Genomic DNA, 13,406 nt, shown 5'->3' on the forward strand with positions numbered 1-13,406 from the left:
TCTGCTGACCAGCTCCTAGTCGGCTCTCTCAGCCACCCCCTGTCAGAACACAATAGAACAGCAGGGGAGATCGCTGTACGAACATTGGATTGTTAGTACAGCGGCTCCGACCTGAGCTGTCATTTTTTTTGTTCAGCTCTGAAAGAAAAAAAAAAAACTAGGCTTAAGAGCTTTAATTTTTAACTAAAATAATTTATTTTGTGGTTAATTGACTTACGTGAATAGTAAAGATGAGTATTGTGTATAGAACCTTCCAGCCGGAATACAAACAGATTAAATTTCCCTGGTTGTTCAAGCTGCATAGGCATATGATGTTTTATTAATAGAAAGCTTGATCATCACAGCATGTAATTACATCATGTTTTTGTTTTTCTTTCTAGGTGTGCAAACAAATTTGGCTAGGATTATTTGATGATAGGTCTTCTGCAATCCCAGATTTTAGAGATCCACAGAAAGTGAAAGAATTCCTTCAAGAAAAATATGAAAAAAAGAGATGGTAATAACATCAGTCAAGTATCAGTATTTTAAAGTAATGCTGGGGATTGTATGTTATCGTTTGCTGAATGTACAATGTTTGGTATGTATAGCATAATTCAGACCTAGATTCAAGGGAGACATAGAAGACCCAGTTTGGGCCAGCAGTGTTGCAGGGGAACTGTTTACCAGTACCTACAGTGTCACCCTGTTTTGAGGTACTTATTAAACTAGGACCCCCTTTTTGCATATTGCAGGGGAACTAGTCACTCTTTTTTTTTTATCCATGTTTAAACTGTATAAGTGCATGTGTTGTATATGTAAGTATAGATGTGTGTGCAATTATCCAAGGACAGTGTTGAAGCATTAAACCTTTTTTTTTTTTGCACTATCGTTACAACATCACAAAGGCAACCGTTTCAGGTCGTCCCACTGAACTGTTCCTCAGGCCATTATTCGCAGCTCAGCATAGTATCACTACTCTCTACTACTACTACTACTCTGTACTGTCCCCCATCTACATTGTAAAGCGCTGCGTAAACTGTTGGCGCGATATAAAGCATGAATAATAATACTCTCAAGCTCAAATACCGTATTTATCGGCGTATAACACGCACTTTTTTCCCCTTTAAAATTAGGGGAAAATCGCGGGTGCGTGTTATACGCCGATCCCCTGCGATCCTGAGCTGCCAGATCTTCAAAATCGCCGAAAGCGATTTGAAAATGGCGCCGCCGACGCCGGAATACACAGAGCCGGTCCTCGGCTCTTCTCGGCCATTTTCGGCTTCACTCGAGCGCCGCCCGAACCTAGCCGAGTGTACTCGGCTAGGATCGGATAGCTCCGCTCACAGTCACGCCCATCCCGGGCGGGACTACGAGTGGAGCCGAAAGTGAACGAGAGCCGCCGAGGACCGGCTCTGTGTATTTCCGTGCCGGCTGCGCCATTTTCAAATCGCGGTCGACGATTTTGAAGCCCAGGATGGCAGGGGATTACAGGATCGAAGGCTGCACTGACATGGCTGCACTGACATGGCTGCAATGATGGGCATTTAAATGTAAGTTTTTTTTCCCTTCAACTTCCCTCCTAAAAGTTTTTTTTCCTTAAAATTCCCTCCTAAACTTGGGGTGCGTGTTATACGCCGATAAATACGGTACATAGTAACTGGGCAATTCCCTCTGTCTAACCTTAACCTTTAGGTAAACATCAATTGTGTTTTTTTTTTATTTCCTTGGAACAGTGCAAGCAAATTATTCCCAAACAGGATCCCAATCACATTGTGTACCTGTGTGGAACAAAGTACATTATTATAAAGGCAATTAAAAAAATTCTCTGTGCAGTGGTTTTGTACAAAGCAGCGCCAATCCACCTTTTCTCAGGTTCACTGCTGTCAATTCTGGACTTCCCTTCTGCGAAATTCCCCCAGAGCAAGCAGTTTGGTATAGGGACATCCAAGCAGGCTCACTCTTAAGGCTCCCTGTCTCAGCCAGTGTGGAGGGAGAGTGCCTGGAGAGTCAAGGCTCTTTTGCACATCACTGGATGGGTATTAGGGGGCTGCTGCACACAAAGAGTTTTTTACCTTCCTGCATAGAATGCAGGAAGGTAAAAAAACTTGAGCCTTTACAACCACTATACCCCACTCATAAAAATAAATGTAAATAAAAATCTATGTTACAACCCATTGGTTGTAGTGTATGCAGGTTGTTGATCTAGTTCACTTTCTCCTTTTTAACATTAATTCTCAATTACCCCATCTCCTCAGTTTGGGAATACAATCAGTAGCCATGAATTACAGTTAGGAAGGTGTGTGTGTATACACACTAGAGAATGCAGCTCCAGGCTTTATGTAGAGTGACTTAGGCAGGCCATACACAATGCAAATTTCTTTCCTGCAGCCACATTTTGCTGGTAATACATTTGCACGATTCCCCCATCAACACAGACAGTGATGACATGGGAATTCCTTACTGCCAAGCAGTTGTCTGCTCCTGGTGGGGGTGGGCAGGGGAAGCCATCCCCATCAGGAGAAGACCGTGATTATTGCTAGCAATGATCGCAAGAGAATCCGGCAGGTTGGTTGTGCCCAAGTTGGCCGATCAACTGGTACATTCAGCCTGCCCATTAACGGTTGGAATCTTGGTGTATTCCTGCTGAACCAGCTAAGATTTGAACTGTATATGGCTGGCCTTACAGAAATGCTTTAAATAGGCTGTGCTGTGAATATACATGCTCAAGTTAAAATTACTAATACACACAGCTGAAAGTGTCAGAAGAGGGTACACTCCCCCACCCAGTCTGTTTGCTAATAAGGAGCCATGTGAATTTTGAATTGGCTCCCGCTGTGTCCAATCGGAGTGGGGCTCCGTCGGTGTGCGCACGAGCGCCGATCATGAGAATTGCGTACATGTACGTGTTTTTGCGCTATAGGCCCGCCCTGCCGCAGTATAAATGTCTGTGGGGCAGTCCTTATGCAGTTAATCTGTACCAGAATGATGGGAAGAAAAAAAGTGTGGAGAAGGCTTGGAGCAGCTCATGATCCAAAGCACACAACGTCACCTGTAAAACATGGTGGAGGAGGCAGTGCGATGGCATGGGCATGCGTGGCTTCCAGTGGCACTGGGTCATTGGTGTTTATTGATGATGTGACAGAAGCAGCCAGATGAATTCTGCAGTGTTTAGAGATATATTGTCAGCCCAGATTCAGCCAAATGCAGCAAAGTGGATTGGACGACGCTTCACAGTATAGATGGACAATGATCCGAAACACACTGCAAAAGCAACCCTGGAGCTTTTGAGGGAAAAAAAGTGGAATATTCTGCAATGGCGGAGTCAATCACCTGATCTCAACCAAATTGGGCATGCATTTCGTTTGCTGAAGGCAGAACTAAAGGCAGAAAGACCCACAAATTAAAAAAAAAAAAAAAAAACAACTGAAGACAGCTGCAGTGATGTGGTGTATACACACGGTCGGATTTTCGGCTACAAAATCCGATCGTGTGTGGGCTTCCCTAGACTTTCAGCTGACTTTTCCAGTCGCAAATCTGACGGACTTTAGATTTGGAACTTGCTTCAAATCTTTACGTCGTAACTCTGCCAGACCCAGAAATCCGCTCGTCTGTATGCTAGTCCGACGGACAAAAACCGACGCTAAAGCAGCTATTGGCTACTGGCTATCAACTTCCTTATTTTAGTCCGTGTACGTCATCACGTACGAATCTGTCGGACTTTTGTGTGATCGTATGTAGGCAAGTCCGTTTGTTAGAAAGTCCGCCGCAAGTCTGCCAAAAGTCCGTTGAAAATTTGTCGGACGGGCTGTCAGTCTTTTGTAGCCGAAAAGTCTGACCGTGTGCCTGGCAAAGCATCAGAAAGGAGGAAGCCCAGTCTTTGGGAATGTCCATGGGTCCCAGACGTCAGGCAGTCATTGCCAGTAAAGAATTCTCAACAAAATATTAAAAATTAACATTTTATTTATGATTATATTCATTTGTCCAATTACATTTAAGGCCCCTGAAAAAGGGGGGACTGTGTATAACAATAGTTGTAGTTCCTAAAATGTGTACATGACATTTATGTTCAACCCCTTGCATTAAAGGGGTTGTAAACCCTTGTGATTTTTTTCTATGCATTAAGGTGAAAAACCTTCTGTAGTGCAGCTGCCCCCCAGATCCCCCCCCCTTTTTACTTACCTGAACCCAATCTTTCCAGCGACGAGAACAAGCCCAGCTCCAGCCGCTGTCTCGGGTCCTCATTGGACAGATTGATAGTAGCAGCAGCCATTGGCTCCCGCTGCTGTTAATCAAATCCAGTGACACAGGAGTTGGGCTATCTGTGTCAATGGATGCAGCAGCAGGACTCGGGAATGCGCCCGCATGAGGGCCCTTGATGCAGGGAGGATCGGGGCCACTCTGAAAAACCCTTGCACAGTGGAGGTAAGTATGACATGTTTGTTATTTTTGCGAACCATTACAACCCCTTTAAAGCTGAAAGTCTGCACTTCAAATTCATTTGGGTTGTTTCGTTTAAATTTTTTCTGGTGACATACAGAGCCAAAAGTATGAAAATTGTGCCTGTGTCCAAATATATATGGACCTAACTTTTAGGCAGGTGTGAAAAAATGCTGTAAATTAAGAATGCTACTGTAAGTTAGGAAAGCTTTCAGAAAGAGAAATGTTAATAGTTTATTTTTTTATCAATTAATAAAATGGAAAGTAAACAAAGAGAAATCCAAGTCAAATCAATTTAGTGTGACCCCCCCCTTTGGCCCTTTGGCTTCAAAACAGCATCAATTCTAGGTAAACTTGCACACAATTTTGAAGGAACTCGGCAGGTAGGTTGTTCCAAACATCTTGGAGAACTAACCACAGATCTTCTGTGTATGTAGGCTGTCTCTTCATGTAGTCCCAGGCAGACTCATTGATGTAGAGATCAGAGCTCTGTGGGAGGCCAAACCATCACTTTCAGGACCCCTTGTTCTTCTTTGTGCAGAACATAGTGCCTAATGACATTGGCTGTTTGTTTGGGGTCATTGTCCTGCTGCAGGATAAATTTGGGTCCAATCACATGCCTTCCTGATGGTATAGCATGAGGGATAAATATCTGCCTGTATTTCTCAGCATTGAGGACACCATTGATCCTGACCAAATCGCCAACTCCATTTGCAGAAATGTAGCCCCAAACTTGCAAGGAGTCCTAACCATGCTTCTATGTTGTCTGCAGACTTTCATTATTGTACCGCTCTCCAGCCCTTTGGTGTACATATTGCCTCCTGCTACAGCACCTGCTGCTATTTTTTTGCACCCTAGTTCCTTTGTTTTTGTGCATACTTGAATCGCTTAGCCTTGTTTCCACATCGGAGATGCTGCTTTTTTTACCTCCATTCTTCTATTCTATCTGGCCACACTTCTCCGGACAGTAGATGGGTCCTACTGGTTTTCATCAGTTCTGTGCTGATGGCACTGCTGGACATCTTTCGATGATGAAGGGAAAGCATGATGTGTCTTTCATCTGCTACATTATGTTTCCTAGGCTGACAGTTGCATCTTCGGTCCTCAGTGTTGCCTGTTTCCTTGTGCTTCTTCAAAAGAGCTTTAACGGCACATCTTTAAACCCCAGTCTGTTTTGAAATCTTTGCCTGGGAGAGACCTTGCTGATGCAGTATAACTACCTTGTGGCTTGTTCCTGTGCTCAGACTTGCCATGATGTATAACCTGTGACATGAAACTCTCTTCCACAACCTCAACTTAGAAGCAGAGTTTAGCTGTTCCTCACCCAGTTTAAAGCCTCCTACATACCTGTTTGTTTCAATTAATGACTGTTTCAACCTGTGTACAAAATTGATGATCATTAGCACCTGCTTGGTATATTTGGTTAAATATACACCTTAAAATCCCTGACTGTGCTAAGTTTACTAAGTGTGCAAGTGTAAGAACTGATGCTGGTTTGAAGCCATAGGGTAGCCACGTCAAATATTGATTTGATTTAGATTTTTCTTCTGCTTGCTCACTTTGGATTTTGTAAATTAATCAAATAAACAATTAAAATATATATTTTTGAAAGCATTCTTGATTTGCAAAAACTCTAGGCAGATTTTAAGAAATGCTGTAATGCTGTAGTGTGTATGTGTGTGTGTGTGTGTGTATATATATATATGTGTGTGTGTGTATATATATATATATATATAGTATATGTATGTATGTATATGTGTATAATATATATATATATATATATATATTTATTTCTGTACTTGCTTTTCGGTTGGGCTGCAGTAATTTTGTCTGTGTTGTTCTTCCAGGTATGTGCCGCCCGAACAAGCTAGAGTAGTGGCTTCTGTTCATGCCTCTATATCCGGGTCCTCGGCGAGTAGTGCTAGTAGTACACCAGAAGTCAAACCATTGAAAACTCTCTTGGGGGAGACTGCACCGGCTCTACAACTGAACAAGGGCACCCCTAGCCAGGTGAATTATGGGAGTGTGTTGTACTGTTGTTTATGAGAAAATTATATTCATATATCTAGATATGGGTGACCTACATGGGTATTTTTAGGTGTGTATTTATGGATACTTTACCTAACAGCAGAACTTTAGTACCTTGACTCTCTTTTTTTTGTAGTTGGCAGTGTTACACACACCATCTTTTCAATAATTTGGAAGGAAAAGGCAAATTGTGAAATGTATTACTTATTATTGAGACATCAGAACATTTTTTGGTGCTTTGTGGAAACTCATCTGTGTTGAAGGCAGATATTCTCTGTGGACACTTGGTGTTAGTACTTATGGACACTTGGCACCCATTGCTTAGCTGACTGATACCAATGTCTACCATAGAGAACAGCTGCCCCCCACAGTGGATGCATTACATAAACATTGTGCCAAGAGCACTAATTACTTCAATATTGCACATGCTGTGCCATTACTAGAGACCCCACTCCCAACTTTTAAAAGTCCAATTTAAAAATGAATTCATTCATTTTTTCTTCCTTCTCTCTTGTCCTTTTCAAGGTAAACATTTTGCGTCAAATGCAGCAGCATTTTTTTATCTATACCGACCTAAATGATTGAACATTTTTTTAGCAGCTCAATTTGTACATAAAGTCTGTTAAATACATTACAGGTGCATCAGGTAAAAGGAGTTCAGTGGTTTACAGTTCATTTTGTTTCCGAAGCCTGAATGGAAAATTCTCGTCTCCTGCCAGCAGCTGCAGAGCCATGACCCTGCTGTCTGTGGGGAAGCAATGATCTTATTGCAGAGATCCGACATTGCTAAGTCCAATCTATAGCACTGCAATCAGAAAAGCTCATGTTCCCCCATATTGGAGGTCTCTGGCTCTAACTCAGGGGGTTGGTCAGCCCTCTTAAAAGTGATCACGGCCTTCCCACAGAGAGTAAGGTTTCCACTGCACAGCTGCTGGCAGGAGACAGGCTTTTCTACTTAGATTTAGGAAAGAAAGCACTCCTGTGGCCACATTTGCATTAGGGGATAATAACTCATAAAACAGAAAGGGCAAAAGACAGCCCTAGGTCGGACTTCAGAGGAACATTGGACGATGATAAATACAAATTATATTTTATTAACAATTAATTGTGCAACCAGACAGAGGAATACAGAGGTAAAAACATATAACACACACAAAACATGAATACATGGTGCAGAAAGAGTATGTGCAGCGTAGGAGCAACAGTGAGCCCCTGTGTGTCAACGTGTTTTGCTTCATCAGGACACATTCAGGGGTTGTTGGAGGAAACAGGTCTCTCACTATCTTGTCAAAAAATCGCTGAAGATAATTTCCCCGCTGGACATCAAACATCACCATACAGATAAAGGATTATAGTATTCCAATATTTATGACCAATGGTAAATGACACAAGATTTTACTCCAAACATTTATATTGTCTTGATCTTATTAAAAAATAATAGAGGGAGCAGCAAAAAAAGGGGAAAGTAAGAGAAGGAGGGGGGGGGGGGTTAGTATGGACACAACCATAGACTGCATTTAATCCAAAGTGCCTGTGATATTAGCCAGGCACAACCGCATCCTTATACGCAGTACGAGACAGCCTGCCCTGCAATCAGCAGGTATCAATGAGAATATAACAAGTCCAATGGCCGCTCAGATCAGCCATGGTTAATAATAAGTCCAATATGCCCCCCCCATAAAAAACATCCACCACATGTTTTTAACTCTTTATTCTTCTGCTCTGTTTGCACAATGAATTGTTATCAATAAAATGTAATTTTTATTCATTATCGTCCAATGTGCCTATAAAGTCCCACCTAGGGCTGTCTTTTTGCCCTTTTTTCTGCTTTTCTACTTAGGTTGTAGCTGTTCTTTTATAGAAAGCAACCTGTAAGATTTTGTTTTGATGCACCTAAAATGCATATAGCTGATTTAAACTGAAAGTTCAATTGCTGTTTAAAAAATAAAAATACCTCTAATCCTGGGCCAACTACTAGTCATTTTTTTTTAATAAATCATTTCTCACTTTCTCTTTGATTTTCTACCTTTTTTAGATTCCTTTTTTCACTGCAGGCACTTTTTTTAATGGGGAAGGAGTAGTGAATAAATACTTCCCCTTGTTTTTCCTGCCAGCTATTCACTCCATTCTATAGTGCATGACCTCTTGTTCTAGCAGTGACTTTTCTTAAATACTCTCCCTTAACAATTCCCTAGAGGCCCCACTTTCCTGGAAATGGCTTGTTCTTCTAATAGTAATAGTTTTCTTATTCACATGACTCTTTGCTAAAGCTAACGTCACTATAAAGTGTTCCCTAAAGTACTGCTGTAGCAAGCTTCACAAATAATGACTGTTGTTTTCCACTGGCCTGCTGGAAAACAAGTGTATTCCCTAAGGAAGGAGATACACAGCCGTGAATTATATATGCTGCTTAGCCTCACATTGCTAGGATTCTGATTACATCACATCATAACTATAAACCTGACATGTAGGGATAAGAATCTTTCAGTTAGTACAGTTTCCATAGGTGAGTTAAATTCTCCTATATTTCATTGATGGCGTTTTATATTTAGGTTACAGAAATCTGATCCATTTCCACTAGGTGGAAATATGCAGGTTCCCATATACTTCAGGGCTCTGCAGTGTGGTTATACATGCTATATTACACATTTACAGTAAATAGTATACTGTAACTGGTAAATACACATTTTATGTTGGACTCATTCATACCAAATTTTGAAACCGTTCTTTTTAGTAAACTAAAAAGCATACTCCAGAAGGACAACCTTTACTGTGCTTCAAAGCTTTTCATAGGTCCTTTAAAGACCAAAGCCAGGCAGGAATAAAAAATTTACATTGTATTGCCAATATTGTACGCTTATTCTGGGTGCCTTTTACTACATCATGTTTCCAATATACACAACACTTCCAAAGTGAAATTTTCCAAGCACTTAGTGTCATAGCCGGTCCCGGGGATAGTTCACATTTTTGCAGTCATTCGCTGCTCTGGGATCAGTCCCTGCAATGCCCCTGTGTGAAACTCCATGCTCTGATGTAAACACATAGGTAGGCGAATATATTAAAATGCCAATCTATTTACCCCACCTGCCCTGGTCCTGCCCCACCTCCTCTTTGGCACTATACAGTTTCTTCTATACTCTTCTGTGCCTTTGATGTGCTGCTCTGGCCACGTTAGGAACTACGGCAAAGCAGTACGCCACTTTGTCCATGACTCTTTCTGCAATACACAAAGACAGATATCAGGAATCATGGAACGTGTAGTCCAATAACACAGGGGGAACAGGATGTTTCCACACAGAACCTCCTCCAGGCATCAGATTAGACTGTATAGAAAGTGGCTGCATTATGGTGAAATTCCAACTCCCACATCCCATACTGTACCCTGTAACTGGCATTTTACTCAGTTTTGTCCATATTAAATGCCTTATGCATTTTATATTTGAACAAAATACTTCAAGACTTGATCCTTCCCAGAAATGTTACATGGCATAGTAAGAGTGTAGGGCTTGTATCACCCAAAGTCATTCTAAACAGTGATATCTTGCATTACAGTAAATTGGTTAATCAGCAAGAAGTATCTCATACTGTGATATGTAGCAGCATCATTATCTAAAACCAGTGACATATAGGAGATACAAAGGAAAATTTCCACCTGTGCGTCCCAAGTATTTTTCAGCAATAAAGTAGTGCTTCCTTGTTTCGGTGTCTCTTCCATGAGACGGCATGTCCTCTGGTCCTCTAGTTGTATGAAATGCTATTTATTTTTAAAATGTATTTCAGGCACTTATACAGCACCATCAATTTATGCAGCGCTTTACATATATATATATATGTTGTACATGCACATCAGTCCCTGCCCTCAAGAAGCTTACAATCTAATGTCCGTAAATCATATTCATACATATACATACTAGGGCCAATTTAAACGTGAGCCAATAAACCTACCTGCATGTCTTTGAAGTGTGGGAGGAAACGAGAGTTCCTGGAGGAAACCCACACAAGCACAAGGAGAACATGCAAACTACAGTCAGCTAAGCGCTAACCACTTAGCCACTGTGCTGTTCTACGGTCTACAGAGAGCCAGGAGATTCCTACATTAGAGGATTTTTTTGAGGTAGTAAATTTGCAGCACAGTGACCACACATTGAACAGTTATGAAGAGCTTTGTCTGAATAGGTGCCATTGTGTTTTGAAATCACACTGGATTACTGCACAAATCTAGAAGAAATACACAAAGATACACATCAAGATTCGAGGAAGAATACACAGGACTCCTGTATTTAGATGATATTTACTTATCCATTAGTTCAACTTTTTAACCTTGTTTGTAAGATATACAGTAATTGATGAAGTAAACCAACACTATGTATGTATGTGTGCATGTTGCTTATTTTGTTCCTAGTCTATACTAACATGATTTTTAACATATGCTGTAGGTATTCAGGGAGTGAAAATTATGTCTAACAGTTATTACAGATGTATTTGGGCAGTTTGCCCTACATAGAGGTGATGCTATATTTATTAGATAATTCCTGTAAAGGTGTGTCTGCAATTTATTATGCTAAACCAAAGAAAATATCTTTATCCTCTATGAGCACAATGGCTTGGAAATGTTTATAGTAGCTTTTGTTTTTGTGTGCATATCAAATAGTTCTCATCATCATTTTTTGCCATGTGTGCAGAAAATAAATCCTGTTTCAAAATCCATTAGTCACAGAATCCCTTTTCATTCAGAGAGAGATAGGCAGCTGCAATCTTAAAACAAGCATGGCACACCAGCCTAGTTCATTATCCTCAAAACATATTTTATTTATAAAAAGTATCAATAAGAAATATACTCCCAAACAGATACATCAAACATGTCATAACAGATCGGGACTATCGGGGTCCAACAGGCTAACTAATTTTGAGGGATCTGCCCTCTCAGAGCCCTAGGACTTGAAGCTGTTATGACAAGTTTTGATGTATCTGTTGGTTTGTGAGTATATTTCCGATCAATACTTTTTATAGATAAAAGATGTTTTGAGGATAATGCACTAAGCTGGTGTGCCCTCTGTCTTGTTTTATGATTGCAGTTTGTCCAGACTTCCCCAGTCTTGAGAGGGCAGCAAAGCTTGGCATGTCCGTGAGAACCAGGATACGAATACAGATATAAGAGTTTATTGCCTCTGGGAACTTTTGAGTGCTGGAGAGTATGCATTTGTTTGTAAGCTTAGAGATAGGCAGCTACAGTGGATATAAAAAGTGTACACACCCCTGTTAAAATGTCAGGTTTCTGTGATGTGAAAAATTGAGACAAAGATAAATCATTTCAGAACTTTTTCCACCTTAATGTGACCTATAAACTGTACAACTCAATTGAAAAACAAACTGAAATCTTTTAGGGTGGGGAAGTAAAACTAAAAAACTAAAATGTGGTTGCATAAGTGTGCACACTCTTTTTTTTTTTTATAACTGGGGATGTAGCTGTGTTCAGAATTGAGCGATTACATTCAAACTCATGTTAAATAGGAGTCAGTACACACCTGCCATTATTTAAAGTGCCTCTGATTAACCCCAAATAAAGTTCAGCTGTTCTAGTAGGTCTTTCCTGACATTTTCTTAGTCACATCCTACAGCAAATGCCATGGTCCGCAGAGAGCTGCCAGAGCATCAGAAGGATCTCATTGTTAAAAGGTATCAGTCAGGAGAAGGGTACAAAAGAATTTCAAAGGCATTAGATTCTACAGTGCAACACAGTGAGGACAGTCATCAAGTGGACAAAATATGGCACAACAGTGAGATTACCAAGAACGGGACGTCCCTCCAAAATTGATGAGAAGACAAGAAGAAAACTGGTCAGGGAGGCTGCCAAGAGGCCTACAGCAACATTAAAGGAGCTGCAGGAATATATGGCAAGTAAAAATTGTGTGGTACTTGTGAAAAGAATCTCTCGTATTCTTCATATGTCTGGTCTATGGGGAAGAGTGGCAAGACGGAAGCCTTTTCTTACCAAGAAAAACATCCAAATCCAGCTAAATTTTTCAAAAACACATCTGAAGTCTCCCAAAAGCATGTGGGAAAATGTGTTATGGTCTGATGAAACCAAGGTTGAACTTTTTTGGCCATAATTCCAAAAGATATGTTTGGCACATAAACACTGCACATCACCAAAAGAACACCATACCCACAGTGAAGCATGGTGATGGCAGCATCATGCTTTGGGGCTGTTTTTCTTCAAATGGAACAGGGGCCTTAGTCAAGGTAGAGGGAATTATGAACTGTTCTAAATAGCAGTCAGTATTGGCACAAAACCTTCAGGCTTCTGCTAGAAAGCTGAACATAAAGAGGAACTTCATCTTTCAGCATGACAACGACCCAAAGCATACATCCAATTCAAGAAAGGAATGGCTTCACCAGAAGAAGATTTAAGTTTTAGAATGGCCCAGACCTGAATTTGATTGAAGATCTGCGGGGTGATCTGAAGAGGGCTGTGCACAGGAGATGTGTGTTTGCACAGAAGAGTGGCAAATATTGCCAAGTCAAGATGTGCAATGCTGATAGTCTTTTTGGGTATGAGTCTGAGTGCTGTAATAAAATCAAAAGGTGCTTCAACAAAGTATTAGTTTAAGGGTGTGCACATTTATGCAACCATGTTATTTTAGTTTTTTTTCTTTTTTTTACTTCCCTCCACCTAAAAGATTTCAGTTTGTTCAAATGAGTTGTACAGTTTATAGGTCACAATAAAGGTGGAAAAAAGTGAAAATTATTAAAATCTGAAATTATTTGTCTTTTTTCTTTTTTTTCTTTTTTTTTTTTTTTTTTTTTTACATCACAGTAACCTGACATTTTAACAGGGTGTGTAGACTTTTTATATCCGCTGTATCAACACTAAATGTGGTGTGACATTATGGGGGAGATTTACTAAAACTGGAGGGTGCAGAATCTGGAGAAGCTGTGTGCATGGTAGCCAATCGGCTTCT

At 40.6% G+C, this 13,406-nt stretch overlaps 1 protein-coding gene across 10 annotated transcripts in view; it reads left to right on the top strand.

Moving 5' to 3' along the window:
• Positions 1–13,406, top strand: part of AGFG1 (ArfGAP with FG repeats 1) — a 150,471-nt gene that overhangs the window by 63,251 nt on the left and 73,814 nt on the right. For all 10 annotated transcript variants that reach the window (XM_073625683.1, XM_073625676.1, XM_073625675.1 and 7 more), the window contains exons 3-4: positions 381–496; positions 6,264–6,426. In XM_073625683.1, the coding sequence (XP_073481784.1) occupies positions 381–496; positions 6,264–6,426 (279 nt within the window). The remainder of the gene's footprint in view (positions 1–380; positions 497–6,263; positions 6,427–13,406) is intronic.

The sequence above is a fragment of the Aquarana catesbeiana genome, linkage group LG04, assembly GCF_042186555.1.
Source record: "Aquarana catesbeiana isolate 2022-GZ linkage group LG04, ASM4218655v1, whole genome shotgun sequence".
Lineage (NCBI taxonomy): Eukaryota > Metazoa > Chordata > Amphibia > Anura > Ranidae > Aquarana > Aquarana catesbeiana.